The sequence below is a fragment of the Lonchura striata genome, chromosome 14, assembly GCF_046129695.1.
Source record: "Lonchura striata isolate bLonStr1 chromosome 14, bLonStr1.mat, whole genome shotgun sequence".
Classification (NCBI taxonomy): Eukaryota; Metazoa; Chordata; class Aves; order Passeriformes; family Estrildidae; genus Lonchura; species Lonchura striata.
In genome coordinates, this window is record NC_134616.1 from 3,875,705 (window position 1) to 3,899,503 (window position 23,799).

At 39.6% G+C, this 23,799-nt stretch overlaps 1 protein-coding gene across 2 annotated transcripts in view; it reads right to left on the reverse strand.

Moving 5' to 3' along the window:
- The window catches only part of DACH2 (dachshund family transcription factor 2), a 247,537-nt gene that overhangs the window by 49,267 nt on the left and 174,471 nt on the right, over window positions 1-23,799 (reverse strand). For both annotated transcript variants that reach the window (XM_021531418.3, XM_021531417.3), the window contains exons 4-5: window positions 11,305-11,460; window positions 7,512-7,684 (exon numbers count right to left, since the gene is read on the reverse strand). In XM_021531418.3, coding sequence (XP_021387093.1) covers window positions 7,512-7,684; window positions 11,305-11,460 — 329 coding nt within the window. The remainder of the gene's footprint in view (window positions 1-7,511; window positions 7,685-11,304; window positions 11,461-23,799) is intronic.

Sequence of the window (23,799 nt, forward strand, 5' to 3'; positions counted from 1 at the left end):
ATTTAAATAGGAAAATTGCAAATCTAAAATCTTAACATTTTGTTTTACACACTGATGACTTCATTTGATTTGTCATCTATGCATTTTACAACCTTGTTAATTTTCATAATTTTTTTCCTCTTGAAAATGGCTCTGTTCCCCTACACCCTGCAGGGCAGCCTGGTCACACACTAGGTAAACTCACAGTAATAAAGAATTATTCCTAAATAAAGTAATATTTTCCCCATTTATATTTATTCTTATTCATAAATTTGCAAGACTAATATTCTAGGTTATAATTGAATGAATTATACATAAGGGTTCTACAGATTGTGAGAATTTTATGAAAAATGAAAATATTTCTCAATATCTCACCTATTTATCTACCTACAGCACCTACTTTATCTCATCTTTTCTCCTTCCTTTACAGAGCTGTAACATAAATTCTCAAAAAGGACTTTTCCAGTATTTAATCCTCTTGAAGGGTAATATATTTGTCTCACTAAAAATCAGTGTCCTTCTCTGCCTCAGAAAATGCAACTACAAAGCTTGACATTGTTGATTTTAGTTGTGATTTAGCTTAATGGCACTGAAGTCATGAACTCACCCAATTTCCAGACAGATCCTTGATTTCAGCTCAATATCCCTGTGAGGGAGTAGTCCACACCAATAATAGCAAATACTATACAGTAGTTTTATTTGAAATATATATGAACAGCTTACCTATTTTTGACATAATCATCTTGACCTTAATTCCTTACCTCTCCTTTTTTTATAGTATTGATCTTCCTTTTATGCCAAGAGTTTGGAGAAATGATGCTGCTGGATTTTCCATTTTATTTTTCTTTATTCTTAGTTGTAATTTAGTTGTAATTACTCTTCCAAATGTTAATCTATTAATGAGTTCCTAGAGGATTTAGTGGCATTTCACTGCTGACAAGCAGGTTTTGAAAGTTTGTCTGAGTCTTCAATGTTTTATTCACACATTTATCTTTCTATTTCATATTTAATTGAGGTGCTGCTGCTCTACTCTACAGGGCCCTGCAGTGGCTGGAATTCACCCTATCTAATGAAATGGAAAGGAAGGTAAAATGGAGATTCTATTTGGTTTAGGCTTAGATTTGAGTTTTCGAGAGCTGTAAGAAAGACTTCAAGCTGATGTTAACCATGATGGAAAAACAAGAGTTCATGGGCTTTGGCAGAAAAAAATCCCATCATTAACTTGCACACTGGGATCTTCATTATGCCACACCTCAACCTCCCAGTGGTTGCCATATCTCCTCCATTCATATTCTCAAAATGGACTACACAGAAATAAAATAAGAATTCTAGAAACCAGAGCCAGACTCCCTGGAGGGGTCTGTGAAGACAGGATGGGCAGGCAGAATCTGACACTCTAATTCCCTGCTGAGCTACCTCTGCTCCCCACTCCCTGGCTGAATCCCATCCTCAGCAAGTGAGAGGAACAAGAAAAGTTAACACAATTCACAATTCCAGTCAGCAAAGAATTGAATTGCTAACACTTCCTTTTTTTAGTTAATAATAAGATGCATTTCTTTCCAATTGACCTTACTTGATACTAATGCTGTTTGAATCCTAACACCCATCATATTTTTAATGCTGCTCACAAGTTTACAATCCTTAACTGATGCACTACTCAGTTTAGGCTTTTCCAAGGAAAAGAATACCCCTGCCACAGGAAGCAGAAGCTGTGCTACACCTGAACTGGTGCCAACAAGAACTAGGATGGTCACAGCCATTTCTGGGCTAGAGAAGAGCAGTTTGGTTTGGATTTTGAGTCATTCCGCTCTGGAAATGAGCACACACAAAGACTGGGAGTGACTTGTTGGTCTTCTGAGCTACTTATAGTACCTGTGATTGCTGTAGGTACTGGAGATGAACAAGGTAAACAGCTGGTCTAAAAACCAAGATAGGATCTGTGTGTCTGAAAGCCAGCTGGATCCCATTCATCTTTTGCAGTGTATAGGGAAGTCATTCGCCTAAAATATGTACTTTGCCATTTAAAATGCACTTTTTTTTCCACTGTGTACATATAGTTGTTTCAGTTGCAGTCAACTGGCAATTATTTTCTCACAGAATTTAAGAAATCATAAAAAAACTCCTACATTTACTGATTTTAATACCAGATGTTCACTCTCTAATTCCATTACCTTGTGACTACTTCCTATCAATCCATTAATTGCCAGCTGCTCAGCCAAACAGAGAAGTGCAGCTAATCAGATGGTGTTGGGAAACAGCCAAACAGGAGCTGCCTTCTTCCCCATTTCTTAAATTAGCAGTCACTGGGACAGCCATGGAAACCTTCACTCCTGGATTAAGATCTTGATGTTTTACTTTCAGTCTGAGAGCACAAGAGTGCCTGAAGCTGGAAAGGATCTCACGGTGGAAACTTGGTACTTGTGCCCCTCTCCTGAACTGTGTCACCCTGTGCTGCCATGGAAGGGAGGAAAGGCACTCCCAGGACTAATGATGAAAATGCTCTACCTCATCTCTGTTAGAGCCATATCAGTTATTAAGGACAAATGCAAATGACTAAGCTAATACTAAAAAGATCTGAGCCAGAACTAAGAGCTTAGATGTGCTTGGCCTAACAATTTTCCCTTGCAAGCTCTGCAAAAAGAGATGTTTCTGATTGAATTTTTTTTTTCTACTTGGAAGTTTAAGTAAGTTTTCAATGGTTAAAACCTCTCAGTGAGGGTGGTAAGGAGCCAGGTGCTCTTGGCACTGCAGGGAGAGGGACAGCCTCCCTCCAAAGGAGGAGATGAGAAGAGTATTTAATGCAATTTGAAAGGATCTGAACATCTCCCAGCAGAGTAATTTCTCTGAATCAGTGAATAAAGAGATACAAACCTGCACACTCCTCCTTCACCTCAAATACAGCCACAAAAATTAACCTTCTAAGAAGCAAACAAACTCCTGTGTTTCTCGTGTCACTCCTCCAACATATCCCATCCAGCAATAAACTGTTATGGAACAGGACAGAGTAAATCCAACAATATGAAAAATCACATACATTATAGAGAAGTTTTATTTTATAAATGTTGCCATATTCTGAAAACAATTCATAATGGATTGAATGCACAGAGAGATATGAAATTACTGACGTTAGAAATTCTGTAATGGGAAATGTTTCTATTGTGAGAAGAAGTGTTTCAGAGCATTCTGAGATGGCCACATTTTTCTGGCTGTCAGGTAAATATTATGAATGTGAGTTGTAGAGCACACAGAAAAATAGCACCTCTCAGCAATAATTACACAGCCCATCTGTACTCTCTTCAGGGAATTTAAAATCATGTCATATACACCCTTTACAAATGCTTTAACAATCCCACAAAATCAGGAGAAAAACAGAACTCAAACAGAAGGAGATTCAGGAATCTCTACTGCATGTTTAGATCCCACTGTACAAATAATGCTTTGCTTAGTTTATCAGATTAGTTTCTAAAGTGCATTGGGGTGAAATTCTCAAGGAATTACAAAATATGAAAATTAAAACGCTGTACTTTTAAAAGCATTTAAATTACTTTTTTTGGGTTTTTTTCTGTATTTCCCATTTGCACTCAACAAAAGCACCATTTGTTCCTAACTGGGACCTCAATGAGAGCAAGAAAGATAAGCAGGAATAAAGCAAGCATGAGGGGATGACAACAAAAGAAAAATGGACAGCAGGAAACCAATTTTCAGAACTACTCCTACTCGGGAGAAGCACATCCCTCAGCAGCTCCAAAGAGGCTGTTTGCCAGAAGGAAAAGGAGGGAGCACGAGGAGGAAGAGGGTGAGACATGAGAAAGAGGAGGAAGCAGGGTGCAAAATATGTTAGGTAAGTAAAATAAGAAGCAGGGGAAATTCGGGAGATGAGTCTCAGATCTCTGGCATGAAGTTTTGCCTCATTACTCTCAGTACTCTTTGCATATCTAACACAAAGGGAGCATCTTAAGACCCTGGTTTGGGTTTGGTTCCCAGAATTTCAAGCTCAGCCTAACCCGGTATTTCAGTATTTCCCAGCAGCCTGTTCCCAAGCACATCAAGGACAGTCACAGCTCCAGACTTGGCTCTTGCCAGCCTTCTCTTCCCTTCACCTTCCTAACCCCAAACCTCTCCCCTGCCCTCTCCCTGCTTTTGGCTGGAATTGTGTAAAACACTGTTTTTAGCCATGTAAGATCATATTTGTTACAGGTGCACTGTAAAATAAAAATCTTCACATCATGCTCTCTGGAGCTGAATGTTTCAAAACCTTCAGTGAAAAATCCTCTCACTTTTCTGCTCATCCCAACTTTCCTTTTGAAAATATTGCCACTGAGTAGGTTTTTCGGAGTTTCAGGAACAAAATTATTGTGTGACAGTAAACTGCTACATTTATTCATAGACTCACAAGCTGATTTGGGATGGAAGGACCTTAAAGATCACCTCATTCCAGCCCTGCCAGGTGCAAGGACACCTTCCATGAGTGCTCCACCCAACCTGGCCTTGAGCATCCACTGAGCAGCATCCTCTTTCTAGCCCAAACTGTAACTCAAGTGTACTTAGCCAAATTCCACCCCAGACTGATGCTTATTTGACATCCAGGCCATTCCTGAATTGCAGAGCAGACCCAGCTGAAGAACAGCTCTGAAAACAAAGAAATAACAAGAACTGGATGCAGGAGGGATAAGAGAAGGTGGTGAACTCAGTGTCCCTGTCAAATTTTGCTTTGGCCATATGAGACCCTCAATAACAGAGATTCTTCTGAGCCACTTGAGCCAAGTTTCAAACCCAGCAAGCTTCTTCAGATGTGCAGTAAATCCCTGTAAGGCTGGATTTATCACAGGGCACTGCCAGGCCTGCAGCCACAGTGCTGCTGGTGCTGCTATAATCACATCACATCATGTTAGAGATGGCTAAGAAGGTTTTGTGAGCCTGACCATTGTGCCTCCCTAATTTATGGTGTTCCTGTCAGGCAGAAATCAAGTTTCATAGTTATGACATTTCTTTCTGGAGCACTAAATGTTAACTTTGCTGATCATGCATATCTTGGTAGAACAGCTTATTTCTAAATGGCAAACGTGATATAAAAAGCATAATGACTTCATTCAAAACCTTATAAAGCAGCTGATTCTCACACCTATAGAAAACAGGCCAAGTGGTATTTTAGTCATCAGACTATGGAAACAGACACACACTCAATATATTCCATTCATTTCTCCCATTTTAAGTAAAAACATGATGCTGGGATTGCATTCTGTTGAAAACTAGCTATATTTTGTACTTATTAAATGCACTTAAATAATGTCCTATAATAAAAGTATTACTAACAGCAGGAGCAGCAATGCTTTTCTTTTTTTTTTTTTACGTTTCATTTTGTAAAAGAGTTTCATGTTAACTGGTCATCATTCTGTGCTGGATGATTGTACATAGGGCAAGGAAAGGACAAAAGGAGCCTCACAGTGTAATAAAATTCATCTACACTTCCAGCACTCAGGCCAAACTAGAGAAAGATGCAGCACCACTTGACAGGTGAGAGTAACACAGCAAAGGACTCCCACTCTGCCTCTGTCATGTTGGCTACTGGTGCATTTTCCTCTGCAACATGAGAGGAAATAATTCCCACCAGAGCCCTGCCCAGACCTCGTGCTGCTGTGGAGATATTGTGTCTCCTCTGGTGCAGGTGTTGGGGAAAAAATTGCTGTAAATAAGTAACTCACATCAGCAAGGGTCTACTAAATAACACCCTGAAACCCAGCTGCTTGCAAAAACTGCAGTTTAAATTACAAAGGACTGGCATTGTTTACAAATATAGTATTTAATCTTCATGTTGACATACTGGTAACATTTAGAATACAATCAAAGCTTCTGCAAGTTTACTTGCTGCTACAAATATTCTACTGCTGTGTTTAAATTAGGGCTTTGTCAAGAGGTCTCTGAACACTTAAGGAAAAGGTTAGGTTTAAAATTAATGGAATTTCAACTAATTTTTCTAACAGTTTAATGAGTTGCATTAACTAATATACAGCTGGGCATCAGAGAGAGGTGTCTTCTCCACTCAGCCAACAATTGTGCAAGTACACTGATGATGGAGAGAAGTTTTTACACTTCTTAATCCTAACTAGGGATCCTAAAGGGAAATGTCACCTCTGAATTTTCCAATCTCCCTAGAATCCAACAAAAAAGCATTAAGAACAAAATTTGCTCTAATCTGGAAGTGAACTCTCTGTAAAAAAGAGAAACAACCTGAGGCAATTTTGGAGATGCTTAGGGTCAGAAAGCAAATCAGAAGGAAAATAAATCTCTCCAGAACCTCAACAACAAAAGGATGTAGAATTTTACTGCAGTGATGTGACAAGTGATATTTGCTGTCCCCCTTGAGAGGATGCTGCATGGACATGAACAATAAACACGTGCTTGGTCACTAGGAGTTCCTTTCCCTGCTTGACTTAGAAACAGAATCTCCTGAAGCACCAGTCTGTGACAAAACGAAGTACAACACAACTCTGACTAATGTATTCTCACTACTGGACTGTAGTGTTGGGAGCAGTGACTTTCTCAATGATAAAAAAATTACACACTAAAATTAAGATGTTTTACAATAAAGATATGAGAGCAAATCAGTTCAGCTAATCAGTGAGAGCTGTAAGAATAAAGCAACTCAGAAGTCAGATTCTAGAGTGATGGGGATACATCAGTGTAAATGAACACAAATATTGAATACATTTACTTTCCAAAACAGATAGCCCTATAGACTCATCTATTTAAACCCAAAGAAAAATGGATTAAACTAATGAACTTTCAAAGCTGACAACCTTTTACTTTGTCAACAAGAAACCCACATGTGCATGCAAATACACACACATACGTCAGACTGCTAACACCTTTAATTTTTGCTCAGTAAAAAGTGGACACACTGTTTTAGAGAATCCCATCATACCAATCCCTCACATACACTGATCCTACACACTTCTATTTTGAAAATTTCTTGTTTTAATGCATTTTTGAGTGTGTTGCAGGACAGCAGCTCTCCACACAGGCAAAAATCTTTCTCAACAGCCTACTTGGCAGAGACTACAACAAGCCTTTCAAAATACAAACATGTTTTAACCAACCGGAAGGAAGTTCAGGTTTGGCTACCAAAGACTCTACTTACTGAAATACTTGTAGTAATTTACTCAGGTACCTGCTCTGGTTTTGCGCTGCTAGAATTCCTGTTTTGTTCTTCAGACTCACTAAGGTACTCATGATTATTTTCTTTGCTATTTACCTGCACTGGATTTGCAGTGCACTAGAATTCTTGTCACGTCGTCCAGCATTTTATCTTAAATTTTACTTTAAACAGCATTTTAGGAGAGTTATTAAGCTTTCAGAGATCTTAGTCTAGCCTGTAGTATCAGTGTCCATTTTTAATGACATGCCAGACTCACTGACAGACCAGAGCAGCTGAACTCCTTGGCTGCAGTGGTGGGTACTGCTCACTGTCCGTGCTTGTCCTTCTCCTCCTGAGAGAAGCACCCAAATCTCCAGGAGCCACGAGGAAGCCTTACCTTGATGACGGAGGCCCCTGCCCTGGAGAGGGGGCTGTGCATCTGCGCCGCCGCGGCCATGTTGGCGATGGTGTTGAGATGGTTCATCTGGTTCATGGCCATGGCCACCGAGGCCGGGGGGAGGCTGACGGGGAGCAGGGGGTGCGGCATCATCATGAAGGGCAGGTCTATCCCTGCGGAGAGCACGGACACGTCACTGGGACACCCCGAGGGTCCACAACACCCACCATGTCACTGGGACACCCTGAGAGCCCACACCATCCACCATGTCACTGGGACACCCCGAGGGTCCACAACATCTGTCAGAACTCAAAATGTCCCTCTGACATTTTTGGAGGTTCCGGGCCCAGGTCAGAAGCATTTGGGACCCTGGCAGGCAGCTGGAAACAGCTGGGATTTTGGGTTTGAGCCATAGAACGATTTACCAACCTTGCAGGAAGAACAAGAATCACAAAAGTTTAGATATTAGAGTAGAAGTAGTCACAAAGTAGAGGGAAGAATTTTTGAGTGCTGTACAGGGGGTTTTGGTTTTGTACATGGGGGTCAGAGGTTTTAAGATGCAGAGATTTGGGCCTGCCCTGTCCTCCCTCTTTCTCCTTCCTTACCTCCATGTTCTTGGTGATGTTGGCACTCACAGATTGGTTTAGAGTGGAAAAGCACCATTTAATATAGGTAATAGGCATTGGGGAAAAACTTTAACCATGTAACACGTAATGTACCATATAAAAGATAGAAAATCACCATTTAATATAGGTAATAGACATTGGGAAAAACTGTATAACCATGTCACACATAATGTCCCATATAAAAGAGAGCAGCAGCCCTGGGTGGGAGAGAAGAAGCAGTCGGGGTCAGAGAGGATGTCAGGGTGTGTGTGTGCCTCTGCCTGAGCTGTGAGCAAACCACAGCAGCCCAAGGAGAAAATCTTTGAGATAACTTGCAATAAACTGCCTTGAGACCAACAACAGAGACTGCTGAGCCTTTCTTTGGAAGCTCGGGATGGAGGAGAGACTTTTCCACCACACAGAGCCAGCCCCGGCCCAGGGTGAGCTCCAGCAAACATCCACGTCACTGGGACACCCTGAGGATTGTCACATCCCACTGCAGCACCCAGCACTCAAACCCAACAGCAGCAAATCTGATCATTTTTTGGGCTGCACAGGGGATGATTGTCTGTGCAGCCCAGGAAAGGCTGGCTTGTGCTGGGGAGAGGAGCACACAGCTGGGGCGAGACAGAAAATGAATATACCACTGCACCAGTTCTGTGATCTCTTTAGTTAAGAGAAATAAAGAAGGAAAAAGCCCCACAAAACATGCATATAATTTGCATGTTTTCCAACATATCAATGTTGATGGATATTTATTACTAACTTTATCTGATCATACACTCCTACCAAGACTCCTTCCCATTGCCACTTCTCAGCAATGTCACACTAAATTATTATACCCTATTTTTTTAATCCAGGAGGCTGTGCCTTGGACTACAGACACCACTGAGCAATTGTACAGAAGGTCTGTGAACTGCAACATGTAATGAGAGGTTCAAATTGTTGCCAGAGGTTTTAATTTTCAAAATGTCATTTTAAATTGTCTTCTGCTATGGATATAAACCAATTTAAGAAGGTATGAAATTTATTTGGATCAACTTGCAGATCCTGACATTGCCAAAAAGGTGAAGTTACTGCTAGCAAGAATTGGATTCTCATACTTCATTAATATCCATTTCAGCATGTGTATTACTTCTTGTACTTAGTAATAACTGCACTGGAAAGAAAGACCAAGAAACCAATTCATTGAAAAAATTATTTAGATTATTGTGCAGTCAGAAGTTCTTTAGAGGGACCACTGGAAGATAGCTACTATTGGGCATCCAATATTAATTTTTCAGAAAAAAACCCAAAAATCAGGACTCATTCTGCCAGACAAAAATTACTTATTATTTTTCAAAATGACATTTAGATTAGAAATCCTCATTAAAAAATTCATGTGCAAGTATTAAATAACACAAACATAGAACCAGTCATTACCACAAGCCATTGAGATTGTTTTTTGTTAAAAAGTTTTCAACTTTTGGGTTTAATCCTACCTATTGCAAAGGAGAAGGCTAGTCACCATTTTGGTGTATGACAGGATTAACAATAAAAAATACCACTGACTGACATATCTTATGTTATTCCTACAGAATTTGACTCCAGTGATATAAAAACACCACAGTGCCCACCAGAAAGGCAGAATTGCAATTTTCCCAGCTCCCACACTATTCCTGTTAAACATGAGCATATCATGATCAACAACTGTGATGTCTAATGACTCACTCTCTATTTTATATGATGATCCATGCCAATATTAATTATGATAGGCAATAAGCAATGCCCACATACATCTTTCTTCACTTCAAACCACTCTGACAATCCCCTCCAGTGCCTGCATCCACAAGCCTTTGTTCCCCTCCAGATCTCCCTTAACAGCCCAATAATCTTTCCTCATCCTCTATAGAGTTCCAAAACTCCCAGACACCATCTGGCCACATTGAGTTGTATGTCTACTTAAAGTCCAATTGACATGCAAACTAAATGCAAACTACAAACAGAATTTAACAGCACATCACCAGTTTTAAGACACAATCCGTCAAACATTTCAGAGGACTATGAGGAAAATATATCCTGCACTTGCAAATCATTGGGCATAATGTCTGACATCCAGTAAACCCTTTAACAGCCTATAGACCTTTACAAAATCCACTGGAAAATATCCTTAAGAGCAAAGAACACAATATGTCTGTGTGTAAAAGAAATCCAGGTATTGAATTATGCAAGAATATAAATTGAAAGGACAAATGACAGAGAATTTGAGTCCTATGACCTGGTGGTTTTTAACTACTGACACTTAATCCAAAATGCTCAGGTCCACACTTTCCCACAAACAAAGCAGGCTCATTTTGTAGGAGTTGTTTCAATAGCTCTGATTTGCTCAGGTCTGGGGCCTGGCAGAGGAGAATTAACTAACTACTCCAAAAATTGTGTAAGTAGCTAGAAATGTCACTCATCCCTAAAACTAACACCAAAAATTAACTTTGAGAACTTGGAGATTAAAGAGCTTAAACAAGCAACGAGATTTCATAAATAATGAGCTTTTCATTCTTCATCCACTATCAACTATAGGAATAACTTTACTCCTCACTAATTTTTAAAATGTTAATCCCAAACATTTCTCTTGGAACACTTTTTCCTTCCCTTCCTTCCCTCTCTGGGTGCACAGAAGTGGAACTGATGGCTTCCCACCTGCTCCCTTCCTAAGGGAAAGAAAAGAGATGGCTTTTTGGGGAGCTCCAAGTTCCAAATCCAGCCTGTGCCATTTTATTCCAGTTATTTTGGATAGCTGGGTTCAATGCATGACCTTTTAACTGGACATCTTGCATTTATTCCTTGCTCTCATATTTTATTTGGTGGGTCAGCATTCCCAACTCGAAGAGAATTTTTTCATACAGCTAAAATTTTAAGCAACTTTATGATTATTTTTCCTTTCAATCCATGCATGGAAATTACACTTAAAGACTGACAGTCCCAAATGCAGTGGTGAGTGATTTGAGTATTCCAAGAGGGAACAGCCACTTGGACTTGGACAGATGGCAGAGGGTGGCTTGGACATGAGACACAAGCGCAGCTGGCAGTGGAAGGCCTGACCCTCCTGTCACCCACATGTCTCCCACCATCTCCCCGCTCCCCGAGGCTGGGAAGAAAGGCAAGCCCAGCTCCCAGCAGGGCTCCAGGCACTCTTTTTTCCCAGTACATACTGTTGGTGAGCAGGTGGTTCTGCTGGAGGGGGCTGAGTGGGTGTGCACTCCCAAGGCTGGACTGCCCTGACAGCGTGGGGTGCCCAATGCTGTGCTGGGATCCTGTCGTGATGGGAGACTGCAGCTTGTCTTTGTCCCAGGAGGATTCACTGCCACCTGCAAAACAGGGCAAAACAAACCATGAGTGGCATGCACCTTTATTCAGAGATATTTCAATTGGTTAGCAATGAGCCAACTCTCCTTACCACAGCTGAGCACCTGGCACAGGCACAGCACCTGGAACCCGCACCTGAATTTTTTCAAAAAATAAATTAATAAAGAAGGATTGGGCAAAAAAAAACTTTTAGACGCTTTCAGCATCACCTACTTTCAAAATATTGCTTTGTGGAAACAGGAAAAGCTAAATGTCTGAGGATGCAATCATCAGTCATGATTAAAAGAATTATCAGAATGGGAGTATCTGAGAGGCTGAGTCACTTTCTCCTGCCATCGCAGGACACAAGGCCACCAGTCCCTGCCAGGCATTCATCTGAGTCCACCCCTGTGCTCCTGTGTCACTCCTGGAGGCATCTGGCCATTCCCTTCCTCCAGTGTCACCACATTCCAGCTGGAATTCAGCCCTCAAGATTTACTACAGTTTATCCTCAAGCTTGGTTATCTTTGAGCTTCAGTAGCTCCCCCTCCACTGCTGAGCCTGACCCTGGGGATGCCCCACATGAAACCCTTCACTTTGTGGGTTAAATGAGCCTGGCACAGGCTGTGCTTGGAAATCATCAATATTCAGCAATTTCTGTCCAGATATCTATTATGCATAGCAATTACTGTCTACAACAAACACAAAGTCTAGAAAACTGAGCACTTGGTGTCTCAAATCTCGCTCTGGTCTTCTGCAGCAATTTTAAAGTTTTTTCAGTATTACACACTAGAATAATAAATTCCTTTCGAACATCAGGTTAAATAGACCATGTTAGTGAATTCCAAAATACATCTGGTTTACAAAACAGAACACCTGAAAAAATGTTAGACTGAACATTTCTAGAGCCAAAAGGTATTTTAAGATCACTCCCCTCTCAGGTACACCCCACACAGTCACTTAGATTATAGATTTTTAGAAAAACATGTAAATGCAGTATTGATTTTGTTTTGAATTTATGAACAAGAATCTCAATTAGAATAAGTAAATAGATTACTGGAGTGCAGCAGATAGAGGCAGCAAGCAAAAAACCATTTTAATTGAATATGAAAGTAACAGAGAAATTCCATTCTTTATGACAACACTTGGCTAATAAACATGATTAATACTGCTAAATGCAAAAGTTTGAAAGATCAGTGATTGAGAAAAAAGGAAAACACTCCATCATTTTAGCACTATGTCCAAGTATGAATTACCTTCCTATAAAAGAGTTGTAATTTGTAAAATGATGAGTAATACACTGACAAAGAAAGATACACTAAATTATGCCATGTGATATAATGTAGCATGGCATAGTGCAGTAATTAGAACTACTACAGTCAAGGCTGTGTCAGCATCTTTGTTATTTAATATACTGTATATCAGCTCTTTCAAATAACATTTGACTGCTACTTAGTGTGGAAGTTGTTCACTTTGAATATTGTGAAGCTGGGGTGCTATTACTTGGTGTGTTTCAGAAGTTAAATGTGTGATTTATGGACTTTCGGAGGAAATGTCGAGCATTTGATTCTAACAAGTGAGTTTTAATATTCTGCATATGCTTTTTCAACAAATTTAACATTTAGATTCCTCAAAAAACACACATGCTTTTGCATTAATTTTTTGCTTACGGACACATTTTGAAGTTGTAATTTCACATATCAGGGCACTGGCCACAAAAATTGGGCCAAAGGTAGTTTGTTGGGATTTCTGAATGAAAATTAAAAACTGAGTCTTCATCTGAAAGTTTCCCTCTCCCCGTTTTCCTCTGCCCTGGGTAGTTCCAGCCCTAGGCACAGATGCTCTAAACTCAGCTCATTGAGTTAATTCTGGAAGTTTCTCTTGCCTTGCAGAGCCTCGTGGCCCTGAGGCTGCAGCAGCAGAGCCCCCCCAGCTCTCTGAGCCCAGCTCTGCAACAGCTGCACATTCTGCAGGAAAATTCCATTATTCCCAATTTACAGATGGAGAACTGCCCTGTGAAGAAAAGTGACTTGCTTAAGGAAACCCAGGAAATCTGCAATAGAAGGGGAAACTGAATTTAAATTGTGTCACACAGTCCAAATCATTGGACCAGTTCTCCTTACAGATGGGGACAACAATAACTTTTCCCCTCTGCAAATTCCACTTGTAAATCTGCTCCAGTATTCAGTGCCAGCAACACAAGAATAAATTGCAATACACTTATCTCTACAGACCATTCCTGTATTCTTATGTTCCCTATCACTTCTCCTTAGAGAAAGAAAAAAATACAGCCGAGTGTAGGATGTATAATAAAAGTGATGTTAAATGAAATGCATCCTTAGCCTGCAGTATCCCACAGATAACAGCTCCATCTCTCCATCTGGACTGCATTTCCTGTGTAGTAGGAGGCCTCTTAAAAATGAAATAATAATTAGAGCAGTTCTTCCCTAGAACTGTTTAGGTGTGAAGTGTTTTATAAGGGCAGCGTGGTCAGCTCCAGGTGGGAAAGCTGAGGGGCAGAATTAGGAATTCCTCACTGCTGTTACACCAGTGAGGAAACTGAACTGGAAACGAGTCAGGGCTCGTGGTCCTGCCCCGTTCTCCACCCCACAGATCCATCCTACCACAGTCCTTCTGCACAGCTGAAAAATAACCATTTCAAAAGAAAATTTACATTCTTCCCTGGAGTATCTGTGCCCATAGGGTAAGAAAAAGATTACATACAAATTTACAGCAAGCCTAAAGCAGATTCGCAGTACAAACCAAGTATGTGACGTGCAAACCTGTGCTGGTACACTCAGCCCTTTAATTGCCATGCAGCGTTGAAAAAAGGTATTTATTTTTGAGCATACAATTTTCTTATTTGGGAACACAGTTGTCAGCATGTTTGATCAGCAAATACATATCTGACATGCAACATATCAATGTGTATTTTCAAACTCTTTGTTGCCATAACAATTAGAACTGAATACATCCATAAAAACCGAATCCTTCTTAATGCTTCAAATTCATGTTTAACCACAATTTTTCAGATTTCTGTTCATCTCCATTTTTTTGTCCAAACAGGTGCCATCTGTAAGGCAAAGATATCACATTTTGATTTTAATTTTTTTTTCAATTCTGTATTTTATATAATGAGCTTACAGTATGTGCAGAGAAGTGTTTTAAGTAATTTTGTTAGGTATATAAAACATAAAGGGAAAAATATATGGAAAAAATAAACATACACTCCTATGAAAAATGAGAAAATGGGAAATAGCACCGGGACCCACCTCTTTTATATGAAGGGAAATAAAACTTTTTATTTATTTTATATGAGAAAGAATATTTCATTTTAAAGTATGAGTACTTGATACATGAGTGTCATAGGAATATTATTAGAGCACCCAGAAGTTATTTATCAAAATGCCAATACAACATTTATACACTTTACCAAAAGCTTTATGTTTGACACTCTTACCCCCTACCCACATGACCTTCCTTCCAACAGAGAAACCTGAAGGACAGAAAGGTGATTTTTCCTTATCTTGTTTGCATTGTGGTCGATCTTGTCCCAGCACAGGCTGTTCTCAGCATCAGAAAGAAAGGGAAAGACAGAAAGGAGCTGCAGCCCCAGAGCTCCTGATGCTGGGCAGGTGCAGGCACAGAGCTCGTGGGCTGCTCACCAACACCTGCAGAAAGGGGCAAGGAAAAGAAGTCTGGGCTGCCTCCCCCAGCCAGCCCAGAGCAGCAGAGCTGTGCTGCAAGCTGTTGCAGAGCTGCAGCTGAAAGCACAGTGGGGTTAAAGAAAGGCAGGAGTGGCTGCAGCATCCAGGGAGATGCACTGCAGGGCACACATAAAGAGGGACCCCGTGTGGATCTGGGCAGTTTTTTACTGTGTAATAAATGAAATCTTGGATTCACCAGTTATTATCACAGGTTATTTGGGAGAAGTTACTTAGCAGTGCATGAATTACATTAATGTTCAGCCAAGTAGAAATCATGTGAATTTAGGAGTTAAATCACAAGGTACCATGAACAAACAGGGAAAATCAGGCCAAGCAATACATTTACCTGCTTGTCAATGACAGACCCCCCAACAGCCCCACTGGAGGGTGATTTTCCATCACAAAGTGTCTCTGTTTAAGTTTTGTTGTATTTATTTGAAGGAAATTCAAGCAATAAGCTCAGCTTCAGTTTTTCTGAAAATGCTGCTACTCACCCATTATTAACTTTAGGAATTTTTAAGGCAGCTCTTAAAGCCAAAAGTTTTCTAGCAATAAGCCTCTCTGTGCATTTCCAGTCTTCAGAACAAAACCCCAAAATCTGCTGTTCGTTTGTTGGGGTTTTTTTTTGTAAAGACATATCTGTAGTGATTAAATCAGTGTCTTGGTTTTAGGTATTGAAAGATCTCCAGAAAGTAATCACAGTTCAATTCGGTGACAGTTTCTTTTCATTTGGTTTCAAATTCATTTTATCAGCCTTAAATCTGTCTGGTTGAACTAAATGAAATCCTCTCTGTCAGAGCTACCTTCGAATTCCACAACCACGCTGTTTCAATCTATGTCTGTCATTTTACTTTTCCTTGTGATACATTCCTGAAAAATTGAACTCCAATTGTAAAAAGCAATACCATCTTCACTGGCCAATTTTATTCTCAAATTATTTTTAAACACATTTTTCATCCTGTTGGGCATATTAAGCACAACAACAGCTGTGAAAAAAAAAAGTATTCCATGCATTGCTATTTCAGCACTGGTAATTCCAAAGTATTTCTCACCTCTAACTTCTTGTGAGTGTCCAGCACATACAGGGCCTTTGAAAATTTTTGGATTATACAGAACCCCATGACTCCCAAAATAACAGAGGCCTTTTTGCCAGCACTCCTAAGCCCTGTGTTTCCAGACTGTTTTACCAATATCCCAGCCTCACCCTGATAATTGGGAAAAATGGTCCCTTGGCCTACACAGAATATCTTCTGCAAAAACATTTCAGCCTACAACTTTCTGTCAACATTTTCATGGTATCAACCTTTGAGTGTTCCAGGAAGACAAGTTTAGGTTGAAAACTGAGATTCTCACTGCAGGAAGGTCAGGAAGACACCACCCAGGTCTCATTCCTGGTCAAGTGTCACCTTCCTGTCAGAAAACCATAAAACTGCTCTGGGTCAGGATTTTTACCCATTTAACCCCAAATTCTGTTCCCTGTATTGGCAGTAGAAAATGTTATTTACAGAGGCCACACAAGTGTGGGCACTTTCTGTGGTCCCTTATTATTCCCAAATGAAGTGCTCAACTTTAAAAATGGGAACAAGATTTTTAATCAGCCCGCAAAATCATTACAACCATCTGGAAATCTAAATGGCAGATCTGAAATGCATTTAAAGCTTTAATGCATGGATTTATCTGCTGTGTATATTTGGCTGTATCAACTTTTGGAGTGTACCCTACAAGAAAGCCATGAAAGTGTGTAGGGTAAGATATTAAAACTCAAGAAATCCAGTGATGGCTTTACTGGGCTACTTCCAAAAACTTATCAAGTGGTTCAGCAGATGTAATTACTGCTTAGCCCTGCCAAGGCTTTGAAATGTGCCCATTAATTCAGCAATTCCCAATCTGTCCATCAGTCAGTCATACTTAAAAAATATGTCTGTCAGGACTTAGGTGAAGTAATCTGTTGATAATTACACAATAAGAAGGCATCTGAAATCTGAATATCATTTCTAAACTTTTTGAAAAGTCTTGATGACAGCAAAATCAAAGTTTATTTCACAGCAAACAGGACATTCAAGGTAACTGGGAATATGTCAGAATATTTGATGCCAATTTAATTAAGAACAATTAATTTCAGGAAGATACTTTTTGAGATGATAAAAGCAGAGCTGCAATATTTATCTAGGAACCTAACCATCCCTCCCAAACCATCCACTGCTTCCTGTACAGTGAACAAAGAAAGGAGGAGGTGGTAAATGAAATGCTCTGAGGTTGCCACGTGCTGATGGATGAGCCTGGTGCTGAAGCTCAGCCCAGCCAGTCTCAGTGCCAGTACCTGGGCAGGTGTGACCATCCCTCCCTGCCCTTCCAGCCAAAACAAGATCCCACCATGACTGCCAGGGCTGGTGTCCAGCCCCTGAACAGCAGCAAACCTGTTCCCCCTCTCACCCAGACAAGAGCCATTCATCTCTGCAAACTGGACCCAAAAAAACGCTCCTAAAATACACCCAAGTGTTTTCTACTGCTTTCTGTGGCCAGTGTGGATGAACAAACTGGCTGCATCAACTAAACTTCAGTATCACCTCCAGCACCTCCAGCTGAACTCCAAAACAACAAACACACCTCAGTGGTTCAACTTCCACAATGACAGCATCCGGTAAAATTACACTTAACAAGATAAAACATCAGATCTACAGAAATTTAGACATCAACTCTTTCAACAATTATCACTAAAATGCACTGGTACTCACAAACACCTCTCAGAGCTAGATACTTGTGCCTGCACTGTGTGAAAAACCACCTGGTGTTATTTGAAGGTGTGTTTTGGGAGGGTTAATTTGGCATTTGCTGTCTTCCTCTGACAGCTCCTAGTTCTTGCACTGGATTAAATATTAAGTTATAAAACTCTATTCAGTTTCTTCTATAGAACATGAAGTACATTTATTGCTAACATTTTTAGTAACAACTGTGTGACAACTGTTTTATTTTTCTATACAAAGATAAGAATGATGTACTAGAACACAGCATCTATTCTGGTTAAGGACCATCAACAAAAAACCTGTTTTCTACTGCAGGACTACAGCCTGCCTTCAGAAACACGTTCATTTCACAGAGAGAAAGAAGGTCAAAATTCTGGTCTGTCATGTTTTTATTACTGTTGATGATGCACAAGCCAGAAATAAAACAGCTTAACTTTCAGATCTTGAATACAGTTTGCAGGGCTGCCTGCCAGAAAGGATAAAACATACATCCCTCTGAAGTCCACTACTGCAGCCACCAGCAAGCAGGGAACCAGGATTTGTATTCCAATTATGATAATCACCACACCCTCACTCACCACAATTTACAATTTTCTGCCTTTTTAAAAATTACCTAATATTTCCCCATATTTAACAACTTACTGAAAGAACCACTGAGATAAAATACTACACAGTATTTTATTATTTTTACCATGACTCTAACTTGGTAGATATTTTATTTTGATTCTGAGAGGCTTTGAGAATATCTTAACATCCGGGGCAGACAGGTAACTACAAAATCAGATTATTTGAGCTTCAACAATTCATCATTTACTATTTCTTTGAAATAATTATTAAGAACAGTTCAAGTTGCAGATGGCAATCTGCTGAGTTAATCTGCAGTGACATAAATGGATCATGTATTTATAATCTTTCCAAGATCTCCTAACACTAAGAGAACTCTATATAATGCAAAGTATAGACTGAAAGCATTAAATAAAATCTGTGGCCTTAATGTACACCTGGACAGTTTTCCAAACTTCCAGCACCTGCACAAAACTCATTGGAGATGTTACCAGAGAATGAGAGGCTGCTGAGGGATGCCCAACACACTTTTACAAAGAAGGTCTCTAGTGACATTCAGTGCCACAGTCCAGGTTTCCACAAAGGATCAGTGGCTGCAGCCCCACCCAGGTGTGTCAGGATGGGAACTCAGGCCAGGTACATGTAATTAATTCCATTTCTTACATCTGACAGCTGAACCTTGCACTAAATACAACTGACTTCCAAAAAACTGAGAGTGCTGCCAAAACCAGGGGAGCCCGTGGGTAAACCCAATTCACAGAAAAGGTCAGCAGGGACATCTACTGTGTTTAACTACATGCCAGCCTAAAAATAACACACAAAAACCCTGGAACTACATTAGCAGCCAACTTTGTACTTCCTTTCACAACCACTTTCATTTGTGCTCACAGTAATACCTGAACAGGTTCCTAGCACAGCACTTGGATCCATCTCACACATTTAATCCATCTTTGCTTCTCAGGACATTTTTCTCATTCTGCAAGCTTAGCCACTGGGTATTCCCATTACCTCTAGAATAATTCTCCTCCAGGAATGCCAGTGGGATTAGCATTAGCTTCTCTAAGGAGCAGGATTCAACCCCTAGAACTGACCAACAATGCCAAATAAACCGTTCCTAAACTTGTTATTCTGTAAAGGATACTCTACATCCTCAAGCTAGAATTTCTTTCTGAGCTACACAAAGCAATAAACAACAACTACCATCAGAACAAACATTAATAAAATGTTGTTATTAATACCAGATAAAGTGAAACTATTTCTTAAGAAGAGAAAGCGAGAGGCTTCTGCAACAAAACAGAATAGCACAGTGCCAAACTGAACTTAACTAAGCTTGAGGTTTTGGACAGGATTCATTTCTGCTTGTGGTATAAGTATGCACCACCTTGATTATCATTTAAAAAAATATTGACAGCTTGCCTTCTCATACCAATGCCTGGTAACAAATTCCAAATGTTTTGTCACATTTCTTGTGAGCAATGCCATCTGCCAGAGGTGGCATTTCATGGCTGTTTACCCTGACTCCCTCCAAGAATTCATCTGCCACTATCTAATGCTGCCTGAATAAAGGGGATTAAGACTCTGATGCAACAGAGACTATTGATAATTTGGTATAATTGGGAAGAAATGAAGATAAATGAGGTTGAGGATGGAGAGGCAATTAGTTGAGCTGCCTGTACAGCTGTGTACTCGGCCTGGCTCCCCTGGCCTTTTCTTTGGTGAGGTATGTGCAAATTAAACATAATGACAAATACACTCTTCCCAAAGCTCTTTACTTTGTGAAGCCTGAAGATCTGTTTTTCACTTCTGAGATTCTGTGTGAAAAGGAAAGGGACAGAGGATCACACTCTCTGCTGAGGTTTTTAAAGAGATGCACTTTGTCCCAGCACACCTGTGGCTCATTACCTGTGGTTCCAGCTCAGCATCCCCAATTTCCAAAGCCCAGGGCTTTGGCCAGAAGGTGAAGGATTTTGTCCCCTCAGTGCCACAGACAGCTTTGGTCATTCCACAGCTCCAGATGGCTTTGCTGCAAATATCCTCTGTCCATGTCATTGCTCAAGCAACATCCCCTAACCATGATCCCCCCTAAAGCCAAGCCCCACAGTCTGCAGCTGAACCTCCACTCTGTAAATTATGGCAGCTTTTAAAAATACTGGTCAAAAAAAAACCCTTTGAAACATCTAAAGATCACATTTTACTCTACAAAACATCTTGGAAGGGTACGAATTTTTAGTCCTAATACAAAAACAGCTACCCAGATAAAAGCCTTCATTCGAAGCTACATTATTCAGGTGAAGCCAAGTAATCAAGCTTGAATATCTTGAAAAATATTTAAATCTCAAGTGAACATGGTCAGACTACAAACCTCCAAATTAGAGGGCACAAATCTGCAGTCTGATTTACAGTTCTCATTTCAAATATACTGAGATACATTCATACATATACATGTAGAAATGTCCCCATATGGGGTTTAACATCAATGTAAAATAACATACATTTGCCACAAGAAATGTCACTACATGTTTCACATAAAACTCTGTCAGTTTTTCATAAATGTCAAATAATGCAACATCTCCTTTAGAAAGCAATCCAGTATTTGCAGAGACAGCTTTGGCTTACAGACATGTTTGCCCAACTACCCAGCACATGTTAATTTTCTGATTTCATGTACAGGTGATTCTATCCGAATTAGGTTTTAGATGAAAGACTTCATAAAACTGCATTTCTTTTCTGCATCCATACAGTCATCAGTTATTTTTAAAATTATTTTGTGGATTACTCAAAAAATGCTTCTTAGGTAAAGACAAAAGCCCACAGAGGAGATTTTAGAAGCCAAATGTTACATATCTTAAAAGAATAACAATTTAGTAGATTTATTTTGTAATGAATTTTCAACATAGCTGCTTTTTATTATACAGTACAAAGAGAACAAAAATTTACATTTTTTGTAAATTCTCAAAGCTAAAATCACTTGAAATTATCTATTTTCAAACTCACAGTACTACAAAATAGAGTGGTTTTTTGACATGAAAAACCTCACTCAACCTCAACACCGTGCTCTTCCCCACTACCTGGATGTCAACCATCATTTCAATTTTACTCTAATGTACTTTTCATTTTGGCTTAGATTTCTACAAAAGCAAAAAAAAAAAAAAAAACAAACAAAAACAAAAACAAACCCAAAAACAAAACAAAACAGAACAAAAAAAAACCCAAACCAAACCAAAAAACAAACAAACAAACCTTCACTTTTTATGAGACAAACATGCCAGGAGGAAAAAAAAAAAAAAAAAGATATATACTTAAGTTCATTTAAATTGACCTTGTTTTGCTTTTGTGAGGCTGAAAATTTGGCTGAGGTTAAACTGTTCCTTTATGGAAAATGGGAAGGGAAGGGAGGGGAAGGAAAGGAAAGGAAAGGAAGAAAGGAAAAGGAAAAGGAAAAGGAAAAGGAAAAGGAAAAGGAAAAGGAAAAGGAAAAGGAAAAGGAAAAGGAAAAGGAAAAGGAAAAGGAAAAGGAAAAGGAAAAGGAAAAGGAAAAGGAAAAGGAAAAGGAAAAGGAAAAGGAAAGCAAGCCATGAAAATTTGATTGGTATGAACAGGACAAAAAGCTGACAACAAAATATTCTGTTTTCCACATTCATCTTGCTTTGTTTTCTCACTTGCACATTGAGACAATGCTCTAACTCCCTCTTCCTTCCCTCTTTCACACAGCCCTTCCTCACAGGTGGGTGCTCATTCTCTCTACATCCAAATGCTGTCCTCAATTCATAAAAAGTGACAGTCTCACGATGAGTGGAAGGGATTAGGGGAAGCTGATTCTAAGGAAATACCCTGATTTTTATAGAATCCCTCCTGACTGCTGTTCAAATGCCTCTGTAATTAACAATGGGGCTAAAAATGAGTTCAGCTCTGCTTCTTAATTCTGAAAATCAGAATCACCCAGTTTGAGGCATCAAATCAGACAACATCAATTTGGACTCTGTGGTCTTCAAGGTCTTTTTCAACCGTGATGGTTTTTTGATTCTACTAGTATAAGAGAAAATATACGATATGCAACAGCCTTTTGACTGTTGGAGTTTCTTCTTGATTTCTTTGTCCTCTGCTTTTAAGTGATTGCTCATTTTCCCATTTTGTAATGGTACCTGCACCAATATTAAATAATATTTATAAGCTAAACCAAGAACTTGATTACAAAGGTAACTGTAATTTCTCAAACACAAAGCCAGAAACAGAAAAAGAACTAACTGAAGAAGCATTTCTGCAATTTGCAGATGATTAAATTTTGAAGGTGAGATGTTGTATAACTGCACCAAGCATTTATTAAGCTACCTTGAGGAGCTGTAATTTGTGGTGTTTGCCCAGAAGAGCCAGCACACAGCCGTAACTGATGATCAGGGATAATGGCCCCGGATTTCAGCACATTTCCAGAGCTCCCTGCTCTATGCTGAGAACAACAATATCAAAAGGTTCCTCTCTCCAGCACTGCTGGTGTCAAGGTTAATGAGCTAAAACTTGTTAAATTGATATTACCGAACTAATGACTTTTTTATAGGATACTGCATGGATTTTGACACACAGGCTAATGTGGAATATTGCTGGTCTTAATTGAATTAGAAGTTATTGCATGTATACAATTAAGAGAACTAAAAATGGGGGAGCTGTGACCACACTGTTGTCACATACCTCATGTGCTTCCAATAGTACATAAATATAGAATCCCAGACTGGTTTGGGTGGGAAGGAACCTTGAAACCATCCAGTGCCACCCCTGCCATGGCAGGGACACCTTCCACTGTCCCAGGTTGTTCCCAGCCCCGTCCAACCTGGCCTTGGACGCTGCCAGGGATTGGGAGATCACAACTTCTCTGGGCAACTTCAAACTTTTAAATATGAAATTGTTTAAATAATACAAACATTACTGAAAAATATTTTTACGTCAACCATACCAAGCGTTAAAGGAAGAGGAGGAATAAATGCCTGGAGTCTCCATTCAAAATAGATGAACCACCAACAGGAAAAAAAAATTAATGAATCATATTAAAAAGCAAGAAGCTCATGAAAAATAAATTACATTTGTAGATGATTAAATTTTGAAGGTGAGATGTTACATAACTGCACCAACCATTTATTTCAGTGCCATAACTCATCTAATAAATAAAATACTTCTTTTAAATCCAAACTGCAGGTATACTGCTATCCTGATGACTTGGATTTTCCATTTACATAGTACAGGAGCCGATTTGGGCTGTAATTATTTGAGGCAGAAAGGAAAGGCTGTTACTTAGCTGGAGAGAAAATCAGTATCAGCTGTGAGCAATAGTACAATGCAAATATGTCCTCTACAGACA